The 25891-nt window shown below is 39.4% G+C and overlaps 1 protein-coding gene across 6 annotated transcripts in view; it reads right to left on the bottom strand.

Annotated features, from left to right (window-relative positions):
- The window catches only part of SMAP1 (small ArfGAP 1), a 192442-nt gene that overhangs the window by 114199 nt on the left and 52352 nt on the right, over positions 1–25891 (bottom strand). For all 6 annotated transcript variants that reach the window (XM_010371535.2, XM_030928337.1, XM_010371506.2 and 3 more), the window contains exon 2: positions 10909–11042. In XM_010371535.2, coding sequence (XP_010369837.1) covers positions 10909–11042 — 134 coding nt within the window. The remainder of the gene's footprint in view (positions 1–10908; positions 11043–25891) is intronic.

Genomic DNA, 25891 nt, shown 5'->3' with positions numbered 1-25891 from the left:
AGGCATGTGAAACTGTGAGTCCATTAAACCTCTTTTTCTTTATAAATTACTCCAGTCTTGGGTATGTCTTTATCAGCAGCGTGAAAACAGACTAATACAGTATTTCTTTTTTTTTTTTTTTTTTTTTGAGACGGAGTCTCGCTCTGTCGCCCAGGCTGGAGTGCAGTGGCCGGATCTCAGCTCACTGCAAGCTCCGCCTCCCGGGTTCACGCCATTCTCCTGCCTCAGCCTCCCGAGTAGCTGGGACTACAGGCGCCCGCCATCTCGCCCGGCTAGTTTTTTGTATTTTTTAGTAGAGACGGGGTTTCACCGTGTAGACCAGGATGGTCTCGATCTCCTGACCTCGTGATCCGCCCGTCTCGGCCTCCCAAAGTGCTGGGATTACAGGCTTGAGCCACCGCGCCCGGCCTAAAACAGACTAATACAGTAAATTGGTACTGGGAGTGGGGCGCTGCTGTAAAGATACCCGAAAATGTGGAAGTGACTTTGGAACTGGGGAACAGGCAGCAGCTGGAACAGTTTGGAGAGCTCAGAAGAAGACAGGAAAATGTGAGAACATTTGGAGCTTCCTAGAGACTTGCTGAATAGCTTTGACCAAAATGCTGATAATGATATCGACAATGAAATCCAGGCAGATGTGGTCTCAGATGGAGATGAGGAACTTGTTGGGAACTGGAGTAAAGGTGACTGTTGCGATGTTTTAGGAAAGAGACTGGCCGCATTTTGCCCCTGCCCTAGAGATTTGTAAATCTTTGAACTTGAGGGAGATGACTTAGGGTATCTGGCAGAAGAAATGTCTAAGCAGCAAAGCATTCAAGAGGCAACTTGGGTGCTGTTAAAACCTTTCCATTTTAAAGCGGAAACAGAGCCTCAAAGTTTGGAAATTTTGCAGTCTGATGATGCGATAGAAAAGAACAACCCGGCCGGGCGCGGTGGCTCAAGCCTGTAATCCCAGCACTTTGGGAGGCCAAGACTGGCGGACCACGAGGTCAGATCGAGACCATCCTGGCTAACATGGTGAAACCCCGTCTCTACTAAAAAATACCAAAAAAACTAGCCGGAGGAGGTGGCGGGCGCCTGTAGTCCCGGCTACTCAGGAGGCTGGGGCAGGAGAATGGTGTAAACCCGGGAGGCGGAGCTTGCAGTGAGCTGAGATCCGGCCACTGCACTCCAGCCTGGGAGATAGAGCGAGACTCCGTCTCAAAAAAAAAAAAAAAAAACCATTTTCTGAGGAGAAATTCAACCTGGTTGTAGAAATTTGCTTAATAAGGAGTCAAATATTAATGACCAAGACGATGGGGAAAATGTCCTCAGGGCATGTCAGAGACTTTCCTGGCAGCTCCTCCCATCACAGGCCTAGGGGCCTAGAAGGAAGAAATGGTTTTGTGGGCCAGGCCCAGGACCCCCTGCTGTGTGCAGCCTAGGGACTTGGTGTCCTACATCCCAGCTGCTCCAGCTGTAACTAAAAGGGGCCAATGTATAGCTCAGGCCATGGCTCCAGAGGGTGTAAGCCCCAAGGGCTGGCAGCTTCCCTGTGGTGTTGAGCCTGCGGGTGCACAGAAGTCAAGATTTGACTTTTGGGAACCTCTGCCTGGATTTCAGAGGATATATGGAAATGCCTAGAAGTCCAAGCAGAAGTTTGTTGCAGGGGTGGGGTCCTCATGGAGAACCTCTGCTAGGGCAGCATGAAAAGAAAATGCATTGTGCAAGCCCCCACACAGAGTCCCCACTGGGGCACTGCCTAGTGATCTATGAGAAGAAGGTCACCATCCTCCAGACCGCAGAATGGAAGATCCACCGCAACTTATACCATGCACCTAGAAAAGCCACAGGCACTCAACACCAGCCCATGAAATCAGCCAGGAGGGAGGCTATACTGTGCAAAGCCATAGGGGCAAAGTTATAGGGGTGGAGCTGCCCAAGGCCATAGGAACCCACCTCTTGCATCAGTGTGGCTTGCATGTGAGACACAGAGTCAAAGGAGATAATTTTCGAGCTTTAAGATTTGACTGACCTGCTGGATTTCCGACTTGCATGAGGCCTGTGGCTCCTTCATTTTGGCCAATTTCTCCACTTGGAACAGCTGTATTTACCCAATGCCTGCACCCCCATTATATCTAGGAAGTAACTACCTTGCTTTTGAGTTTACAGGCTCATAGGTGGAAGGGAATTATCTTGTCTCGGATGAGACTGGACTATGAACTTTTGAGTTAATGCTGAAATGAGTTAAGACTTTGGGGGACTGCTGGGAAGGCATGATTGGTTTTGCAATGTAAGGACATGAGATGTGGGAGTGGCCAAGGGTGGAATGATACGGTTTGGCTGTGTCCCCAGGCAAATTTCATCTTGAATTGTAGCTCCCATAATTCCCATCTGTTGTGGGAAAGACCCAGTGGGAAATAACTGAATCATGGGGGCAGTTTTCCCCTTAACTGTTCTCTTGGTAGTAAGCCTCATGAGATTCAATGGTTTTATAAGGGGAAACCCCTTTCACTTAGCTCCCATTCTCATCTGCTACAACGTAAGATGTGCCTTTCACCTTCCGCCATGATTGTGATTCCTCCCCAGCCACATGGAACTGTAAGTCCATTAAACCTCTTTTTCTTTATAAATTACCCAGTCTCAGGTATGTCTTTATTAGCAGCGTGAAAACACACTAACACACAGTCCAATAACAATTAAGTGTGAATGGGCCGCAATAAGCTTAGAATGGGGAGAGACAGTCTAGCCCCTACAAACTCTCATAACTGACCACGAAGTTTCTCTTCCAGGATAGGGCCCCAAACTGAGAAAAAGAAAAAACCAGGGAATTGACTCAAAATTGAGCAGGACAGGTATAACAAGAGATAATACAAAAGGAGATGGTCCAGATGAAAGTGCAAAAGGGGAACAGAACAGGAACATCTGAACAGATGGCTTTGCTTTTTTTTTTTTTTTTTTTTTTTTTTTTTTTTTTTTTGAGACGGAGTCTTTCAAGTAACTGGGACTGCTGTGCTACCATGCCCGGCTAATTTTTCTATTTATAATAGAGACGGGGTTTTGCCATATTGGCCAGGCTGGTTCGAACTCCTGACCTCAGGTGACCCATCCGCCTCAGACTCCCAAAGTGTTGGGATTATAGGCGTGAGCCACCGCACCCAGTCATGCCCTCGTTTTTAAACATTTCATGAAAACAACAGAAGAGGGAGGTATGTGAAGTTAAAAAAGCTATCTTGAATAGGGCTTCCTCCTAAAAGTAAAGGAAAATTAATATCGCATAAAAATGATCAACAAAGAATCAAGGTAAAAATCTCATACAAAGTTAATATTAAAAAAAGTAAGAATAATAGCTCTACAGTGAAACCACACCTAGAAAAATCTGCCCAAAAAAACAGATTAAAACTGTAACCTACTAATTCAGAACTAGCTAAAAGACATGTATGTGATGAAAAAAACTTATAAAATTAAAGACATGGACAAACAGAACAACCAAATTTGAAATTTTAAAATAAGAAATATTCAGAATTAAAATGACAGAATCAAGAAAAAATTAGAAATAAAAGAAAAAACATTTCAGAAATAAACATTAAACAAAATGAAACATGACAACAAATAATAGTCTAAGAAAAATGGAAAGGCAAAAGAAGGAAAAAAATTGTAATTAAAAAAAGTAATAAAAAGGATCCAAAAGCAAATGATAAATACTGCCGTTAGGCAATAAAGATCCAACATACAGGAAAGAGGAGTCGCTGAAGAAGAAAACTAAAACAAAAGAATATTAAAAATAAACTGTAGTTCAAAAATAAACAAACTGTAATTCAAAAAACTTCACTGAAACAAAAAAAGGCATAAAACTACATACTGAAGGAGCATACCATATGTAGGTATTTTTGGTCTAAAAGAAACTCACTTTATATTTAAAGATATAGTTAAACACATAAGCACAGAAGATTTATCAAACACTGAGCAAAGGAAATCTGCAGTGGCTACTAGTGTATGCATAAAAACTGATACATCTATACAACTGCTGTGCAACAAAAGATAATGTGAGTCAGTTATATCATTTTAAATCTCGATTAGCCTCATTTAAAAAAATTAAAACAGGTAAAATTGATTTTAATTATATATTTTATTTATGTTTCTCTTCTGCAGAACTCACATGGAAAACACTATGCTTATCTCACCTTCATCCACAGACTTAAAAAATAGTGTCGTGAAAACTTTTTGCAATAAACTGATAATCTAATTACTCACCAATAGCTAAGACAGCACCCAAGAGAAAGGATCAAAGCAATACATTCTTGGAATCCGCTCTAAGTAAAACAAACTTGCACATCTTATGTAAAATTTAAATTTCAACTGCCTATCAATATACTAGGTTCTCTCCAGTTCCAGATTTTTACTTTTTAAAGACAACAGAGGTACCACACAAATATTGTACTTTAATGAACTGTAAGTCATTTTATTTGAAAAATTAATGTGCTTCTAAATAATAAAATTTATTCCAACTTTACTTGAAATAACTATGTCAGAGAGTGAAAGAGCAGAAAACTTCTTTAATGTACTTAGCCACTTTCATCTCCTCTTATAATCCTAAACATCTCAGTTTTACCACTGAATATTGGGATAACATGACCACTAACATAAGTAGTGCCTGTCGTTTTAGTTGCTTTTTAAGCTACAGTAAAATATTTATGGTATCTACCAATACTCTTTTCCTATTCACTCTGTATCTGGCCTGATTGAGAATTTAAGTTGAGGCCACAGAATACAGCAAAGCTTACTTATGAAGACTGATGAAAACCCCTCATTTTGCCTTCCATAAGAAATTTTTTCTAGGAAAGATCAAAAATTTAAATTAAGCAAGTCAATACTATCACATAGGTAGTGCTAAGTTAAGTTAAAGACTACACAGTTAGCTCATAGGTTTTTCTAGGAATAACTAGGTTATAATAGAAATCTGTATCCACTGTTTTTTTTTTTAATAGAAAATATAAACAGCAAAAGCGTGTGTTCAAAAACAATTCTTCCAGATTCAGAAAAAAAAAATCTGTCTCACAGATTTAACCTGAGAATCTTTTCACATTCTTTTGACTTATGTAAGAATGCCAAACATTTTTTATTCTGAGGTTGAATTCCACTTTTGGTAAAAGCTGAATCACCATCACTAGCCATGATATAATTTTTATGCAAAGACAAGAAATGAAAATGCTTTTGGAGCTGCTATGGTAACTAAAGAAGACTGAGTATACAACTCAAACATTCTCGACAATGGAAGAAACTTCAGAGTCATCTCAACTACTCCTCATCTGCCTACTGAATGCTTAAATCCCAGCCACATGTTTCCAGGTAGTTGTCCTGCCTCTTTACAAACCATTCCAGTTAACAGTAAACCAACCTACCTTCCAAGGCAATCAATTTCATTTCTGGACAGTTTTAAATATTGAAAAATACTGTCTTTCTAGTACCTGCATATATTACCTTGGAATTTTCATATGCTAGCTTAAGTTACCCTCCCTAAGGCTGCTGTATTTTTGGAATTTTAAAGCAAAACAGGAACATGAGGTGAAAAAGACAGAGATCAAGAAACAAAAAAAGACTACATAAAAATACAGGCTAAATGGGAAGGGGAGTGCATGATTCTTTTTTCTCCATTCCCCATTCATTGTTAAGGATAATAAGCATTATCTCAAATTTAATTAAAAATTAAAATTATTTAATCAAACCAAAGACTGATCTCAACACTCCATTAAAAAACAAGTGCATACTGTGTTCCCAGCATAGTGGAAGCCACCACAACCACTACAAAGACACATATGATAAATTTTCAAACTGCTGGACACTTACAATTTAGTTAGACATAAGCAAAGGTAACAATATACGGTACTTGTCATAGATAATTGAGCACATACTACATACAGAAGAAGCTTTTATTAAAGCAGAGATTTAAGCTGGGTTTTAAAGAATAGGAAGAATAGGAAGGTTTGCCAAAAGGGATATGCAAAATACATTTCCGGCTGAGCACAGTGGTCCATGCCAGTAATTCCAGCACTTTGGGAGGCCAAGGTGGGTGGATTACCTGAGGTCAGGAGCCTAAGACCAGCCTGGCCAACATGACAAAACCCTGTCTCTACTAAAAATACAAAAAAAAATTTTGCCAGGCATGGTGGCTCATGCCTGCAGTCCCAGCTACTTGGGAGGCTGAGACAGGAGAATCGCTTGAAACCAGGAGATGGAGGTTGTAGTGAGGTGAGATCACAACACTGCACTCCAGCCTGGGTGACAGAGCAAAACTCCATCACAAAAGCAAACAAACAAAAAATACATTTCCAACACGGACAACAGCAGAACCAAAACAAAACAAAAGAACACACTACCAGATTGTTTCAGCAGAAACAGCTGTCTGGTAGTTGTAAAGCGTCTGAAGTAAGGTCAAAGACAAATGATGAAGCCAGAAGGCAGAGGAACATGAAGACCAGTTTAATGAAAATAAAAACTTTTATGAGTCTCATAGAAGAATCAATGCAAATTTCTTAGGACGGAAGTAAAATAACCAAAGCAACATTTTAGGAAAATTACTCTGAATGCACTGTGTAAAATAAATGGAGATGTGATACTGATGAGAAATCAGGAATAAGGTAAAGCCTTGGACATGTCAGAGAAATGAAACTAGAAAGCAGCAGAAGCAAGGAAAGAATTAAGAATACAGAAGCAAAAGGGAGAAAGGAGTAAGAACCATAGAATATACAAGTTTTTAAGATTAACTGGAACAATGACATTAACTTTCTTTCCAAACGGCTCATTATTTCAATTTTAGTTTGTCAGACTGAAAGTAAAATAAAGACATCTACTACTCTTAATACTTACAAATGCTAAACATTAATAACTATCACTATAGCCAAAATTCCCATATTGAAACAATTTCATAAATCCTTGTTTCCTGTTTCCATATGGCGTATACAGGGATTTGGTTGATATTGCTATACAACAAGCGTTAATTCTGGTATTCCATTCTTTACTCCACCCAAAAGTATATATCTTGGGTGGGGCAGGGGGGAAGCTATAGTATTTATGAAAGTATGAAAAACTTGGTCCTTTCTAAAAATTTGAAAAGTACCTCACAATAAACCCAAGACCAAACACATTTAATCTGACCATGAACCACATTAAAAGAACTTTTAAGACTTTTTTAAGGTGAGTAACTTTATTTCTATGTTATTAAAAATCAAAGTAAGTTTTGGGAGACAATTATTTTCTTTTAAAAATAACCATACAGCAATTCTAACAGCTGTACATATTGTTGTGCTCTAAAAACTGAAATACATAACGCATACATAAATAACAGATAAAAATATGGTACATATGACATCAGTTTATAAATAACCTTGAGGAAAAACTTAGTAGTTACATTTTACAGAATTACACACACACATAAACACAAAGAACATTTTTATTTAACAGCTTGACTGGGCTCAAAGATTAAATCCTGTTTCCACATTTACTAATAAAAGGTATTTTTTAGAAAATAGAGCTAGCCAAAACTATCATCTTTGAAAATTAGAAACACAAGGGTATGACTATGTAACTATGTACAGTAAAAGTATTTCTCTTAGTTCCATAAATAAATACCTCCCAAACACTTCTTTTTTTAGACTTAGTCTCACTTTATCACTCAGGGCACAGAGTGCAGTGTCAGGATCTTGGCTTACTGCAAGCTCCACCTGCCAGGTTCAAGCGATTCTCTCACATCACCTTCCCGAGTAGCTGGGACTACAGGTGTGTGTCACCACACCCAGCTAATTTTCATATTTTTAGTAGAGACAAGCTTCACAATGTTGGCCAGGCTGTTCTCAAATTCTTGGCCTCAAGTGATCTGCCCACTTTGGCTACCCAAAGTTCTGGGATTACAGGAGTGAGCCACTGCTCCCAGCATCAAGCACTTTTTATATCAAATAAATTATAATAAAATATCATATGAATATGGAATACTGTATCACATTGTGATCATCACTTTTGCTCATCTGAATTAAACATCAAAGTTAATATAACAGCCTCCAAAAAGACAGACATTTTAATGTATAGCAAAACTAACCCAATGGGATAGAAATTAGTGTAGTGGATGCTCCCGGGGGACTTGACTGGAAATTGGCATGAAGGACCTTTCTAGTGTGACAGAAATGCTCTATCTTCGTTGGGGTATTGGTGACATCATACAGACATTTGCCAAGACTCATAAAACTAAATGAGATCTGTAAACTGTTCTCTCTGTAATTATACCTCAATTTTTTTCTTTTTATGGTTTTATAGGTTTATTTTCAGAGTAAAACAATTACACAATTTAAATCCAGGTCCAACAGAATTACTCTGTCAAAGTCAGCAATAATGCCAAAATGCATTCTCACTTCCGGACACTCACCAGTATCATCTGAGTCTTCTCCCAGTGAAGCAAAAGGGTCTGATATTTTATTCATATACATCTCTCTCATCTGCAATATAATCTACAACTTCTTGTGGACATATTAACTTTTCCACATCTGTATCAGGAATTTCAAACCCAAATTTATTTCCCATGACCATGCTTACTCTCTACTTGGTCTAAACTGTCAAAGCACAGGTCTTCCATAAAATAAGAATTCATGGAGGGATTCTCTGGGTCAATCTTGCCATAGAGTTTCAAGATACAAAGAAGACAGTCCTTGATTCCCTCTAACGTCAAAGGGAACACGTCACTATACTGGCAGCACAACTGTGTAACCTCTACCCAGCACCTGCGTAAGCACCAAGCCCGCTGCGGAGTAAGCTGCAAAGCCCCAGCCTCATCAGAGTCCCCACAGAGCACAGGCAATGCTGAGCAGTGGGCTGTGGCCAGCATGGGACCCGGGGCATCAATGTGATGGCCAAGGGGAGGTGGCAGACACAAGCAGATAGGACACAAGCTGCCATGGCTACCCCAACCCAGGATTTCCTACCTCAATTTTTTAAAAAGAAACATAGGAGGCCAGGTCCAGTGACTCACGCCAGTAGTCCCAGCACTTTGGGGGGCCAAGGCGGGCAGATCACTTGAGGTCAGGAGTTCGAGCCAGTCTGGCCAACATGGCAAAACCCCATCTCTAATAAAAATACAAAAATTAGCAACACATGGTGGCACGCACTTGTAATCCCAGCTACTTGGGAGGCTGAGGCAGAAGAATCGCTTGAATCCAAGAGACAAAGGCTGCAGTGAGCAGATATCACACCACCACTGCACTCCAGCCCGAGCAACAGCATGAGTGAGATTCCGTCTCAAAAAGAAAAAAAAAAAGATGGCGAGAGCAGGGGGGCCAGACGGAGCAATTCCTGTCAAGAAGTTGACAAATGGAATCAAATGATGTTCAAATACAATTTCAAATATTATGTAGTTTTTAATAACTTTTTAAAATTCTTACATTGTAAAAAAAAAAAAAAAAAAAATCCAATATTTTTGCCATGTAATTGTAACCTATGCCAAACAAAACCAGTGAACTGCAGCCCTCTGATTAGAAAATTCTACTCTAAGCTATACAGCTGTCCATCTCAAATAATCTGCTATTCATTTCCTCTCAACAACCTAATTGAGAAAAATATTTCTGAATAACTGAACTGTTGAAGGATCTCATTTTCATCCTTAGTTTGAAATAAGCCATTAAAAACACAAGATACTTCGGTCATGAATGCTTTGTACTTCCATAACCCATTACAAACACCAAGTTAAACTGCCAAGCTACACCTCACAGTTTCTTGAAAAGAAGTTAAAACATCAGCCGGACATGGTGGTGCATGCCTGTAGTCACAGGTACTTGGAAGGCTGACATGGGAGAATTGCTTGAGCCCAAGAGTTTGAGACCAGCCTGGGCAACACAGCAAGACCCTGTTTCAAACAAACAAAAAAAGACTTACAACATCATGACATCTGTTACCAGGATACAGAGATATTAAGAACATTGCCTTACAGGAAGTGTTTAAAAAGGTCTGCTTCTTTGATATAACTAGTATGTTTTCTCCTCAAGGATCTTGAAAGTACATAAAAGACTGCATTTCCTTTTATGCTCTAGCCAGCGAAAAGCTCAAAAACTAATTTAAGATGGAACCAACTAAATTATGCTTGTCTTTATAGCCTGAAGATCTCCATTCTGTTTTTCCACCCTTATTTCACTCCATTCGTGTAAACTATTAAGATTCTGAGGTGTGTCACTGAGTCTCAACCACATATATTTATATATTTAGCACTTCATAGTGACTTAAAAGTAATTTCAAAAGGGCACAAATAAGTGGTGTAACTTCACTGTGAATTACATAATAAGACCAGTAGAAGTAATCATTTTTACAATAGTGGCCAACCTTAAAGATAAAAAGTAAGATTCTGAGAATTTAAGACTGTCACATTGGGAAACGGCAAACTTTTAAAACTACAAATCTACCTCTAGCAGAGGTAAACCACTCATAAGTAAGTTTAGGTTGGTCATAAGAACATTTGTTCACTGCGTTGTCTTACAACTCCTGGGCCTTGTCTGAAAACTAAGAACATCTCAAAACAGAAAGGAAATTATTCAAGTCTGTTTTTAGGCTAGAGGTGGTTTTTTACTTTATCTTTACCCAGGCTCCTTCTACTGATAAAAAAATAAAACTATGGAATTATACTGGCAAATTTTATCAACAACAGAAATGATATTTTAAAAACACTTTAAAATCAACATTTTAGAAAGTATAGATTAAAAACTGACTTTACTATAGACGCAAAACGAAATAAACATTTGTGAACTGAAAATTCAAATATTCCAACTTTATATGTGGCATATGCCATTTCAATATACAAAATTACTTTTCAGTGTTAATCCTTTGATGTAAGAAGGGTTAAATCTTTTGAAATTATCTTAAATATTTTCAATAATTTCTTGGTAATGTAATGTTTACCTGTATCTGTTCTGCTGTCCATTGGTCTAGGTTGACTGATTTGACCCTGGATATATGAACCCCAAGATTTCTATGAATTCCAGCACATCTGATGCAAATAAACACACCAATATTCCAGGAAGCCCATCGAGGACCTAATTTAGAAGAAGAAACCACACACACACACACAAAAAAAGCAAATATTAAAAACTAAAATAAACATAACAGCATATTAGAAGCATTTTTGGTTTTATATAATTATAATGGAAGCTTACAGAAGTCACATGCTCAAATTTCCAAATGGTACTGGCAGCAGTCTGCTACATGTGTCTTGGCAATCTTCAAGAACCTTACTGATTTTACTCATTTTGCTTTCCTAGAAACTTCCCCTCCATTCTAAGATTTTAAAACTAATTTATAAAAACAGCTTCTTCACTTAGCATAGTTGAATCAAGAATAGTAATACCCTATTGTAAAAATAATTTCTTCATTAAATGCAAAAGATATGCTCACAAGATTAACAACAAATAAAAATCAAAGACATTTCAAAAATTAAATGTAGAAATTAATAAGAAAAAGACAATCAGCCCAATAGAAAATAAGCAAAAAGATATGAATGAACAATTCACAGAAGAAATCTATGGCCAATAAGCATGAAAATATGCACAGTCTCACTGGTAATTAGTGAAAGTGCTTTTTAACTCTACAGTTACTTCCATTTTGCACCCAACATACTGGACAAAAAATTTTATTTTTTTTTTTTATTTTTATTTTTGAGACGGAGTCTTCCTCTGTCGCCTAGGCTGGAGTGCAGTGGCCGGATCCCAGCTCACTGCAAGCTCCGCCTCCCGGGTTTATGCCATTCTCCTGCCTCAGCCTCCCGAGTAGCTGGGACTACAGGCGCCCGCCACTTCGCCCAGCTAGTTTTTTGTATTTTTTAGTAGAGACGGAGTTTCACTGTGTTAGCCAGAACGGTCTTGATCTCCTGACCTCGTGATCCGCCCGTCTCGGCCTCCCAAAGTGCTGGGATTACAGGCTTGAGGCACCGCCCCTGGCCGGAAAAAAAAACTTTTAACTACTAGTACTAAGTGTTGGCAAGAAGAGGAAACAACAACAAATTCAAAAAGCCCTGTATCACCATGGCTAAATCTCAAATATAACACTGACATTAAAAAAGGTTACAGATAAATGTACATAGTGTGAAAACATTTACATAAGTTGAAAAATGTGCAAAATAACGGCATACTGCATATTAATTAAATGTATCCACAAATTTCATGAAACTGACTCAGGTAACTTGGTGGTGAGGAAAGCGGATGTGACCAGGGAAAAGTTCACTGTGGGTCTGGAAACAGTAACACTGAATTGCTAAGCTGTATGGCAAGAATACAAACTTTTGTTTCAGTAACATATAACAGGCATATATGAACTGAGGTGTGCTACAAAATGTTAGTTCTTCAGTTCATGGTCAAAAAGTTGTGAAAAACACTGCTGAGAAACTCACATATGAATACAAGAATACAAGTCTTAGCTGTACAATTCTTAATACCTTTGAATATATTCTTTCACAATATTTTTTAAAATTTCTTAAGATTATTTTCACATATTGCTTGTAAAATTAATAAAGTAAAAATGGAAAAATAAAAGTAATATCTGGAAAATATGCCAAATATTCAGAATCATATTCCTAACAGACTTCTATAAATTAGATTATGAAAAATGTATGTATATGGTAAGAGATATCAATAAAAATCAAGCAGCTGGACACAGTGGTTCACGCCTGTAATCCCAGCACTTTGGGAGGCCAAGGCAGGTGAATCATTTGAGGTCAGGAGTTCGAGACCAGCCTGGCCAACATGGAGAAACCCGGTCTCTACTAAAAATACAAAAAGTAGCCAGGCATGGTGGCAGGTGCCTGTAATCCCAGCTACTCAGGAGGCTGAGGCAGGAGAATCATTTGAACCCCGGAGGCAGAGATTGCAGTGAGTCAAGATCTCGCCACTGTACTCCAGCCTGGGTGACAGAGCGAGACTCCGTCTCAAAAAAAAAAATAAATAAAATAAAGCTTTTTCTAAATGTAGCCTTCTGTTTTAGGTACATGCCATTTATCTAAAGGTGACACTGCTCTACAAAACAACATTAAAGCTAATAATTACAATATACTAAAACTAAAAATAATGCCTCCCCAAATTCTTTAATTACACAGCAGGAAGATTATGCACACGCAACTTATCCCCAAATATTCTGCTTTTACATTTGAGAAATGACATCCATAAACTGGCAAACATACATCTGGGACATCTATGACTACTCTAGACAGAGCTACCTCCCCCAATTACTTTCCACTCTGTCTCATCATTTCTAACACAACAATTTACAGCATAACGATCTGTTTTGAAGCTTACACATTAAGGTAAATAGTTACAGAGTAATAGCTGGAGGGTTTAATTATTTTTAGCAAGTAAATCTCAAACTAAGAAAGGTTAAACAGATACACAGTGGGCTGGAAACAGTGGCTCACACCTGTAATCCTTGCACTTTGGGAAACCAAGGTGGGAGGATAACTTGAGGCCAGGAGTTTGAGACCAGCCCAGGTAACATAGTGAAATCGCAGTGGTCTCTAACAAAAATTAAAAACTACACACCACACGTAGTGGTGAGTGCCTACAGGTCTAACTACTTGGGAGGCTGAGGCAGAAGGATCGCTTGAGCCCAGGAGTTCAAAGTCCCTTTGAGCTATGATGGTACCACTACATTCTAGTCAGAAAAAAAGAGGGATGGCAGGGAGAAGGGAGAGAGAAGGGAAGGAGAAATGCACAGTGAATTCTAGATCAGTGTCTCTCAAACCCTAATGTGCATGCACATCAACTGGAAATATTATGAAAATGAAAACTTTAATTCTGTGGCCCCCAGAGTAGCTCCTAAGGTTCTGCATCCTAACGAGTTCCCAGTGATGCCCATGCTGCCATCTACAGTTGACATTTTTGAACAGCAAGGTTCTAGAGCATTCTCCACAATCTTTAACTCAAGCATTCAACACACTTCCTGATTTGCTTTTATATAACTAATGTAATTAAGGGACTGATAAATGTGGCAGCAGTAAGAATGGAAACGAACAAATATGAAATCACCAGGAAGAACTGACAGGGCTTACTCATAGAAAACCTAATAGCAAATGAGAAGGTAGAGGCCAAAATGCAAGTTCTGCACCTAGGATATAAAGCATGAGGGTATTTGTGGAGTCAGAAAACTGCAGGAGATCCAATGAATGCTTTAAATGATAGTGATAGATCAACATGAAAATATCTGGCAGGTGATTTACAATACAGGACTAAAGTTCAAACTGGATGCATACACACACACACACACACACACACACACACACACACACACACACCTTCTTTTAAGATGAGAGCTGCAGTACCAAGAACAAAAAGCAAAAAAGCAGAGTACTAAATCTTAGGGAGAAAATGAAAGGCAGTAAAAGTAGAGAATGAGGTCATTACAAAGAAAAGCTGTTTTCAAAAATGGGGAAGGGGGGGGCGGGGAGATGTCAACAGTATCGAATGTTCCAAAGAAGAGTAATTGGGCTAAGAAAGAACATCTGGATGCGGTAACTGAGGCTGAAAAATAATAGGTAACCTCAGAGATTAGGCAGAGCAAAAGGGAGGAAGCCCATCCACTCTGAATTCATTATCAGAGTAAGAGGGAGAAAGATAATTCACCCAATCTGAATTCCATTACCAGTTTACACTCTTGCACCATTTCAGTTTCCAACGCTAAACCTTTAACAGTTTCCTGTTTTCCTCTATATTCGATTATAGGAAATATTTATCTCCTGTAAATGTCTACACTCATAACAGCATGTTACACAGAATGTGCCACAATATGCATCTACTCTTCTTTCATTTGTAATTAGTTCTGTCTCCTAAAGTACATGGTAACGTTCTTACAGGGAAGACTCTTATATAACCTTCTGTATCACCTATAGTAAGGGAATCAACTGTATAATTTTAAAAATCTGCTAGGTCTGATGACTCAGTCAAATACTCAAATGTTTTGATTTCTGGAACAATTGATTTACTATTTTTAAAAATGGAAATAAATCTGAAAACTACGGCAAAAATCACTATCTTTAATATCAGTTTTCTCATTCTTCCTTTAAGTAATAAAGGCTTCTGAATTTTAGCTAGAAATGTGGCTGTCCTGATGGGAAGACTACATTTCTCAGCCTCTCCTGTAGAATGTAAACAGAAATGATATATTTTGCAATTAACCACACTGGGCCTGTGTTCTCCTGGCCTCTTCCTCTTTTCCATTTGCTGGGAAACAATAAGGAATGAACCTGCTACCTTGGATCCAGTTACAAAAGCCCCATGGTGAAGATGACAGAAATACTCTACCAATACTAGACAGTTCCTGTCCAGACCAATGTGAAGGAGAAATAAACTTCTATCCTGTTTAAGCCACTTTTTTTTTCTTTGAGACAGGGTCTCACTCTATTGCCCAGGCTAGAGTGCAGTGGTGAAGATCTTGGCTCACTGAAATCTCTGCCTCCCAGGCTCAAGTGATCCTCCCACCTCAGCCTCACAAGTAGCTAGAACTACAGGCACATAACACCACGCCCAGCTAATTTTTGTATTTTTTGTAGAGACAGAGTTTCACCATGGTGTCCAGGCTGGTCTCCAACTTCTGGGTTCAAGCAATCCACCTGCCTCAGCCTCTCAAACTGCTGGGATTATAGGTATGAGCCACTGCACACGGTCAGTGTGAATTACATTTGAATGTTGGTAGCAGCAAACAGAACACACAAGAGATTTAACAATCCCTGATTTTAGAGCCCAAATTCTAAGAGGGGTTAAAGAATAATAAAAGCGTTTTTCATCAAATGTGAGTTTTCTAGATCCAATTTAAATCACCAGTTATCCATTATGTGTCTGTTTTGACCAAAGTATTAAACAAAGATGACAAAACACAAATCCTGTCTTCAAGGAGCTTGAACTCTAATAATCATATAATGGTTATAGTAATAAGTACAAATGACAGAGGAACATAGAAGAGGTAAAAATGAATGTCGGCGAACAATATTAATGCAGGCTTTGTAGAGACAGTGGCATTTGATGTGATTATTATGTGGGCTGGGCACAGTGGTTCACGCCTATAATCCCAGCACTTTAGGAGGCCGAGGTGGGCAGATAACTTGAGGCCAGGAATTCAAGACCAGCCTGGCCAACAAGGCAAAACTCCATCTCTACTAAAAACACAAAAATTAGCTGGGGGTGGTAGTACATGCCTGCAGTCCCAGCTACTCAGGAGGCTGAGGTGTGAGAATCGCTTGAACCCTGGAAGGCAGAGGTTGCAGTGAGCCGAGATCCTGCCACTGCACTCCAGCCTGGGCAACAGAGGGAGAACATGTCTTAAAAAAAAAAAAAAAAAAAAAAAAAAAAAAATCCTCAAGTTACAGCAGGTAAAGTCCGGACAGGGTATTAGAACAAGGTAGAACAAGGTACATTCTTGGTAAAATGAACAGTGCCCTCCCATCTTGAAGAGTTTCAGCTATACTGTAATAGCCAAAAAATATAGCATTGTAGTACCTGGTGACTGCTAAGTTTCTATTTAAATGCTAATTTAAATTTAAATTTTGACATACATATACACACACATATATATACATACACGCACCTCTAAAATTTGTATAGTACTACATGACTACTAACTTTCAGATAAAAACGACAGTTTTAAGCTATGGAAACCCTGCAGAGAGTGGAAATATTAGGTTGACTGATAAATCATTATTAAGTATAAATAATGTAAAAGACATTACATGTCTAAAAAATGAACAGGAATTTTATTGAGATCTCAATACACTTGCCTTGTAGCTTTCATATGATTTGAGAAATAAGATAAAACTATGTGCTCTTCTGAGAAGAAATTTCTCTTCAGTTTCTGATAACCATGATGAACTAGCAAACAGAAAAGCTTTCTTAAATATATTTTATAAAGCAAATATGATGAGGAACAAAGAATTTAATGCTAACTAACAGTAATTTCCTTTTCTTATTCTATAAAGCCTTCTCCAATGCCTCAAGAGCACTTTTAAAATAACATTTATCACAATGATTTACAGTTAATTGTTTCATCTGTCTTTTCTGAAAAACAGTGATCTCTTTGAGAATAGGGACTTCATTTTATTGATCTCTGTATGTTCTGTACCCAGCACAAGGTCTGGTACAAAAATTTAAGCAATCTCTAGCTTACAAAAGATAGCTAAGACCTTGAGCCATCTGGGTTACTGCTGCCAAAACTGCTAAGGGAGTATTTTTAGAGGAAACTATCATCTTACTAAATAAATAAGACATTATTCATCATATTTTCAAATACACTGTCTGGTTTAATCTTAACAAATATGCAAGGTGGGTAATATTACCACCCCATTTTAAAGATTGAGAAACTTAGGCCCAAAACATAAAGAAAAAATGGAGAAAGCCAGCTGAAACCATGACAGAGGTAAATCTCCAAATGCAACTGTGAATACTGTGTCTCCTACTACGGTAATTCCACCATTCCAAACGAAATTCCTTTATACTGGCTGGCTGATTTTACTCTACTTTGTCAGCTTTTTGAAATGCCAAGTCACTTCCATTGAGGCTAATGATACAGAGGTTTAAAGATGCAAATTATTTCTTCATCTCTCCAGAAGTATCAATCCTTCTAAAATTATTATAAGTTTGTTTTATTTCTTTCTTCATAATACCCAAGATTAAAAGAAGTAAGAATTGGATTTGGTTTGGTTTTATTTGTTGGAGAGGGTAACTGCAAAGGGTAGAGAATTTTGCCCAAGGAGGAAGAGAAGAGGAGGGCAAAATCAACTGAGATGTAAACGTTAATTCTTAAGGCAGCATCATAGTAGTGGATGCCCAGGGAAAGAGACACACACCAAACTAGCATAAGGATCTCAAAGAGAAACTATGTATGTGAAAATATTATCCAGGATCAGGCAGGAAACAAGGAACAAACCCTTCTCTTTCCATACCACAAGGCCCTTTGTTCTTTACCCAAGAGCAGTGACTAGCCCTTCACTGCTCATGGTCAGCTATACTATGGGCTGGGTATGTTTGTGAACTACCAGGAAAACCAGGAAACAAATCATAAAAACATGTTATCCCTCATGCCTGTAATCCCAGCACTTTGGGAGGCCGAGGTGGGCGGATCATGAGGTCAGGAGATCGAGACCATTCTGGCTAACACAGTGAAACCCAGTCTCTACTAAAAATATAAAAAATTAGCCGGGCATGGTGGCGGGCGCCTGAAGTCCCAGCTACTTGGCAGGCTGAGGCAGGAGAATGTTGTGAACCTGGGAGGCAGAGCTTGCAGTGAGCTAAGACCAAGCCACCGCACTCCAGCCTGGGCGACAGGTGAGACTCCATCTCAAAAAAAAAAAAAAAAAAAAAAAAAAAAAAAAAAACCGTTTTCCACTTATAAACAACATAACAGCAAACTTGCAAAAGAACCTGGAGCAGCGGATGGAGGGAGATTAGGAGTAACTGCAAACAGGCAGGAGGGATCTTTTTAAGTGATGACAGCATTCTAAAATTCTACTGTGGTGAGGGTTGTGAAACTCTGTTAACATACTAAAAATCACTGAATTATATACACTTAAAATAAGAGAATTTTACAGTATGTAATTATATAATAAAGCTGTTTTTTTAAAGCGTATGTGTTTATTTAAACTTAGAAATTAAATATCATATATTTCTTCCTTTTATTGCTTTTTCCTTATTTTACCAAAAAAGAAAGAATGGCACCCAGTACTATAACTACCAGGTTGAAGTGAAAAAAAAACACTGGTTGGCCAGGCGTGGTGGCTCACACCTGTAATACCAGCACTTTGGGAAGCCAAGACGGGCGGATCACGAGGTCAGGAGATCGAGACCATCTTGGCTAACACAGTGAAATCCTGTCTCTACTAAAAATACTAAAAAATTAGCCAGGCTTGGTGGCAGGTGCCTATAGTCCCAGCTACTCAGGAGGCTGAGGCAAGAGAATGGTGTGAACCCGGGAGGCAGAGCTTGCAGTGAGCCAAGACTGCACCACTGCACTCCAGCCTGTGCGACAGAGTGAGACTCAGTCTCAAACAAAAAAAAAGACAACAACAAAACACTAGTTAATTTAGGATATGGAGTCTGAGCAAATACACAGAAATGCCAGCTAAGAAGCCACTGACTCAGGTGCTATCATATTTAAAAGATTTCACATTTCAACCCAAAAGTTTAAATAGAAGTTTCATAAATAGTATTCGGACAAAAGTTATTTTACATTTCCAAAAGGTTTCTCCTAGCAAATACACTCAATAGAATGGGAGTTTGTTAATATTTAACATATTTCATTATATAATATTTTATTAAGGAAACAAATGTTCTTTAAAATATTCCTTTTTAAGTAATCTTAAAGCTACTAACATATTTTGCTATGACCTAGTCACCTGTGGTTATCTATGTCACGTTCACGTTTTCCTGTAAAGAAGCCTTGGCAATGCTAAAAGATGACATGTAGGTATAACATTTTACAACTAGAGTTCCTGCACAACCTTCATAAACCTCAAAAGAGTTACCACATTGCTGATTAGAAGAAAGTTTCCACATACTATTTAATCAATCATTTTCTAAAAGGAAGCATTAATAGAAGGCAAGTGATTGTGATCACTCAAAAAAATAAGTTCACAGAACATTTCCTATCTTGACCGGGCGCAGTGGCTCACGCCTGTAATCCCAGCACTTTGGGAGGCCGAGGCAGGCGGATCACCTGAGGTCAGGAGCTCAAGACCAGCCGGGCCAACACAGTGAAACCCCGTCTCTACTAAAAATACAAAATTTAGCTGGGCGTGTGGCAGGCGTCTGTAGTTCCAGCTACTTGGGAGGCTGAGGCAGAAGAATTGCTTGAACCCAGGAGGCAAAGGTTGCAGTGAGCCAAGATCACAATACTGCACTCCAGCCTGGGTGACATGATTGAAATTCTGTCTCAAAAAAAAAAACAAAAGAACATTTTCTATCTTTATTTTCTATCTTTAAAAAAAAAAAAAACCTCTCAAATACCCCAGCAAGTACAAACATTACCCATAAAACTGGATGTAATTCTTCCAAAATCTGTCTGAAACAAGACTGACATTAAATAATAATAAAATTTTTATTTTATTAAAAAACAAAATAATTGATATTTAACTCATGGCAATCTTTTTTTTTTTTTTCAATATATTTGGTAAGAAAATTGTGTAGAACCAACCAAACCAATAACATAATAGAAAATAAAACCTTTGAAAGAAAAGTGCTAAAATAAATTATTTTAAAGCTCCCCTACTCAGAAAGACAGCACTTAAGTTGTAATATTTAAATAATTCCCTCGGAATTGCTATTTTTTTAGGGGAAAAAAAAATCTGTCACATTCAGACTCAGAATAGCAGCACATGCATTCACCTCACAAAGATTTACTGAGTGTCTACTACATCAACACACTGTTAAAGGCTCTAGGGATACAGTAGTAAACTAAACAGATAATATCCAGCCATCATGGAACTTATACTCCTATGGAAAACAGTATACAATAGGCAAACATGTGAAAGTAATAGTGTATCAATGTGGTGAATTTTATGGAGAAAATGGATAGGGAGTACAGGTGAGAAAGGGGGAGGGAAAGGTAGTTATCATTTGGTCAGGGAAAGTTCTACTTGACCAGTGAGCTGAAGGAGTTGGGGGAACAAACCATGCAGCTATCTGGGGAAAGAGTAAGTAAGGTAAAGGGAACAATAAGCACAAAGGCCTTGAAGAATGATATAGCTTCTTCACATTTGCATTGAGGCATTCCTTAAGAAATGTTTAATGCATGTTTAAGAAATATCAAGGAAAGCCTGGTGCGATGGCATGTGCTTATAGTCCCAGCTACCTGGGAGGCTGAAGCAGAAGGGATGCTCGAGTCCAGGAATTCAAGGCTGCAGTGCTGGAGTCACTGCACTCCAGCCTGGGCAATAAAACAAGACCCAATCTCTAAAAAATAAAAAGAAATACCAAGGAGGGTGCAAACAAACAAACAAAAAAGTCTATAAAGGGCCACTTTTACATCCCTATAAAATATAATAGAAGTTTACTCAGAAATGTTTTTAAGTGGTTGCTGCCCAAACAACCTATTCCCTAAGAATAAAACAGCACGATCAGCACTGCTGGGGATAGGTCCCCAAATCTGGTCATAAACTGGCCCCAAAACTGGCCATAAACAAAATCTCTGCAGCACTGTGACATGTTCGTGATGGCCATGACGCCCCACGCTGAAGGTTGTGGGTTTACTGAAGGTTGTGGGTTTACCAGAATGAGGGCAAGGAACACTTAGCCCACCCACTGAGGAAAAACCACTTAAAGGCATTCCTGAACCACAAACAATAGCATGAGCGATCTGTGCCTTAAGGACATGTTCCTGCTGCAGATAACTAGCCAGAGCCCATCCCTTTATTTCGGCCCATCCCTTTGTTTCCAGTAAGGAATACTTTTAGTTTATCTATAATCTATAGAAACAATGCTTATCACTGGCTTGCTGTCAATAAATATGTGGGTAAATCTCTGTTTGGGGCTCTCAGCTCTGAAAGCTGTGAGTCCCCTGATTTCCCACTCCACACGCTATATTTCTGTGTGTCTTTAATTCCTCTAGCGCCACTGGGTTAGGGTCTCCCTGACCAAGCTGGTCTCGGCACAGTACATACACATAGTTCTATCATTTTTAAATCAGTGCTCAGCACATGCTTAGTAAGTATGAAAGAAAGACAAGAAAGAAAGGATTAAAGCTAAGTGAGGAAAACAATGCTAGGATTCCTCCAAAGGATGTTCTGGGCATGCGCTACTGTTCTGTCAGGCACTGGAAAGGATCAAATGGCAAAAATAAAAATAATTTGCTCTCTACTACTCCCTATTCTCCCTAAAATTCAAAGTCAAATTGCAGAACATAGGGCAGGCAAATATATTAACAGAGACTCCTGGCCATTAATTATCTCAGAAGGCAACCTCTTTACAAATGCTCTTATTTCAATCTAACAGTATGCTTTATTTATGTGGCACTGCCCTTCCTTAGTACTTGTAGAGCTTGACAAATGTGTTGTCCCTGACATTATTGGGACAACTGATGAAATGTAAGTTCTACAGATATCAATGATAATTTCCTGATTTTAATAAATGTCCTGTGATCATGTAAAGTCTTTGTTATTAGGAGATGATATGGTTTGGCTGGGTCCTTATCCAAATCTCAACTTGAATTGTATCTCTCAGAATTCCCATGTGTTGTGGGAGGGACCCAGGGCAAGGTAATTGAATCATGGGGGCTGGTCTTTCCCACGCTATTTTTGCTATAGTTAATAAGTCTCATGAAATCTGATGGGTTTATCAGGGGTTCCCACTTTTGCTTCTTCCTCATTTTCTTTTGCTGCCACCATGTAAGAAGTGCCTTTCACTTCCCACCATGATTCTGAGGCCTCTACAGCCATGTGGAACTGTAAGTCCAATCAAACCACTTTTTCTTCCCAGGCTTAGTTATGTCTTTATCAGCAGCATGAAAACAGACTACTAATACAGTAAATTGGTACCAGCAGAGCAGGGCATTACTGAAAGGATACCCAAAAATGTGGAAGCAAATTTGGAACTGGGGAACAGGCAGAGGTTGCAACAGTTTGGAAGGCTCAGAAGACAGGAAAATGTGGGAAAGTTTGGAACCTCCTAGAGACTTGTTGAATGGCTTTGCCCAAAATGCTGATAGCAATACAGACAATACGGTCCAGGCTGTGGTGGTCTCAGATGGAGATGAGGAACTTGTTGGGAACTGGAGTAAGGTAACTCTTGTTATGTTTTAGTAAAGAGATTGGTGGCATTTTGCCCCTGTCCTAGAGGTTTGTGGAACTTTGAACTTGAGAAAGACGATTTAGGGTATCTGGTGGAAAAAATTTCTAAGCAGCAAAGCATTCAAGAGGTGACTTGGGTTCTGTTAAAAGCATACAGTTTTATAAGGGAAGCAGAGCATAAAAGTTTGGAAAAAATTTTGCAGCCTGACTATGGGATAGAAAAGAAAAACCCATTTCCTATGGAGAAATTCAAGCCAGTTGCAGCAATTTGCATAAGTAGCAAGGAGCCTAATGTGCATAAGTAGCAAGGAGCCTACAAATCATTTTCCTAGAACAAGTCCTTTTCTCTCTAACCCCATACTTTTCTTGCTAATTTCATCTACTACTGTTAAGAGTCCATAAGATATCAAGATATTAATCCCCATGACCATGGAGAAAACGTCTCCAGGCCATGTCAGAGACCTTCACAGCAGCCCCTCCCATCACAGGTGAGGAGGCCCAGGAGGAAAAAGTTGTTTCATGGGCCGGGCCTATGGTCCCCATGCTGTGTGCAGCCTAGGGACTTGGTGCCCTGTGTCCCAGCCTCTCTGCTCCAGCTGTGGCTGAAAGGGGCCAATGTACATCTCGGGCTGTGGCTTCAGAGGGTGGAAGCCCCAAACCTTGGCAGCTTCCACATGGTGTTGAGCCTGCAGGGAAACAGATGTCAAGAACTGAGGTTTGGAAATCTCTGCCTAGATTTCAGAAGGTGTATGGAAACGCCTAGATGCCCAGGCAAAGTTTGCTGCAGGGCAGGGTCCTCATGAAGAACCTCTGCTAGGGCATTGTGGAAGGGAAATGTGGGGTCAGAGCCCCCATTGGTGCACCCTAGTGGGGTCAGAGTCCCTGCTGGAGCACTGCCTAGTAGAGCTGTGAGAAGAGGGCCACCATCTTCCAGATCCCAGAATGGCAGATCCACTAACAGTTTGGGTCATGTGCCCAGAAAAGCCACAGACACTAAACACCAGCCCGTGAAAGCAGCCGGGAAGGAGGCTGTACCCTGCAAAACCACAGGGGCAGAGCTACCCAAGACCATGGAAACCCACCTCTTGCATCAGCATGACCTCGATGCAAGACCTGCAGTCCATGGAGATCATTTTGGAGCCTTAAAATTTGACTGCCCTGTTGGATTTCCGACTTGCATGGGCCCTGTAACCCCTTTGTTTTGGCCAATTTCTCCCATTTGGAACAGCTGTATTTACCCAATACCCGTACCCCCATTGTATCTGGGAAGTAACTACCTTGCTTCTGATTTTAATTTACATGCTCATAGGCAGAAGGGACTTGCCTTGTCTCAGATGAGACTTTGGACTGTGGACTTTTGGGTTAATGCTGAAATGAGTTAAGACTCTGGGGGACTGTTGGGAAAGCATGATTGGTATTGAAATGTAAGGACATACAATTTGGCAGGGGCCAGGGGCAGAATGATATGGTTTGGCTGCATCCCCATCCAAATCTCAACTGGAATTGTATCTGCCAGAATTCCCACATGTTGCAGGAGGCACTCAGGGCAAGGTAATTGAATCATGGGGGCTAGTCTTTCCCACGCTATTCTCATTATAGTTGATAAGTCTCATGAGATCTGATGGGTTTATGAGGGGTTTCCACTTTTGCTTCTTCCTCATTTTCTCTTGCTGCCACCATGTAAGAAGTGCCTTTTGCCTCCCACCATGATTCTAAGGCCTCCCCAGCCATATGAACTGTAAGTCCAGTTAAACCTCTTTTCCTTCCCAGTCTCGGGTATGTCTTTAACAGCAGCATGAAAACTGACTAACACAGGAGACAAACGATGAAATATTCAGGGATATAGGAGCATTTTGGCTCTAAGTTCAGGGGGGAAATGTGTGCGTTTGTACATATATAAAGGGCAAAGAGAATAAATGTGGTAAAATGTTACCATTTGAATCTGGACGGGAGATTCAAGGGTGGAAGAGAGTACTGTATTAATACAGTTTCCTTCATTTCATTCTTGCTTCCATTTATAAAAATAAATAAAAAATGGGAACACTTGTAACTATTCAATAAGACAATTATAATAAAAAGATTTTTTTTTTTTTTTTTTTTTTTTTTTGAGAAGGAGTCTCGCTCTGTCACCCAGGCTGGAGTGCAGTGGCCAGATCTCAGCTCACTGCAAACTCCGCCTCCCGGGTTTACGCCATTCTCCTGCCTCAGCCTCCCGAGTAGCTGGGACTACAGGCGCCCGCCACCTCGCCCAGCTAGTTTTTTTGTATTTTTTTTTAGTAGAGACGGGGTTTCACCGTGTTAGCCAGGATGGTCTCGATCTCCTGACCTCGTGATCCGCCCGCCTCGGCCTCCCAAAGTGCTGGGATTACAGGCTTGAGCCACCGTGCCCGGCCAATAAAAAGAATTTTTTAAAAAATTATCCCCGTATCCACACTATGAAGATCAGTTTCGTCATTTGAAAATACAAATACCACCATCTACTATACTCAGGTAACTGCTATGAGTATCAAAGGACAAAATACATATAATGAAAGCACTCTATAACTACAAATCACTTGCATAGAACAAGTCCTTTTCTCTGTATCCCATACTTTTCCTTGCCAATTTCACCTACTACTGTTAAGAGTCCATAAGATATCAAACCTTTAACTCCAAAAATCTACATTTCCTTAGTCATGCAATTCCACTGATTATATATGTTATAAAATCATTTTTCAAATAATGTTTTTATCATGATCGTTTTAAGGAGAAATCACACTTTAAAAATACACATTAATTATTGGATACTTGTCAAGATGAGAAAAACAAGAAAGGACTTTTTAAAATAAGAAAATGTGGTGTATCTCTAGCCTTCATCCCTTCTCCAAGGAACACATTCTTTTTTTTTTTTTTTTTTTTTTTTGAGATGGAGTCTTACACTGTTGCCCAGGCTGGAATGCAGTGGCACGATCTCGGCTCACTGCAATCTCCACCTCCCGGTTCAAGGGATTTTCCTGCCTCAGCCTCCCAAGTAGCTGGGATTACAGGTGCCCACCACCATGCCCAGCTAATTGTTTGTATTTTTAGTAGAGACGGGTTTGGACCATGTTGGCCAGGCTGGTCTCAAACTCTTGACCTTGTGATTCGCCCACCTTG

Source organism: Rhinopithecus roxellana, chromosome 4 (genome assembly GCF_007565055.1).
Source record: "Rhinopithecus roxellana isolate Shanxi Qingling chromosome 4, ASM756505v1, whole genome shotgun sequence".
Taxonomy (NCBI): Eukaryota; Metazoa; Chordata; class Mammalia; order Primates; family Cercopithecidae; genus Rhinopithecus; species Rhinopithecus roxellana.
This window is presented reverse-complemented; position numbering and strand designations above follow the sequence as displayed.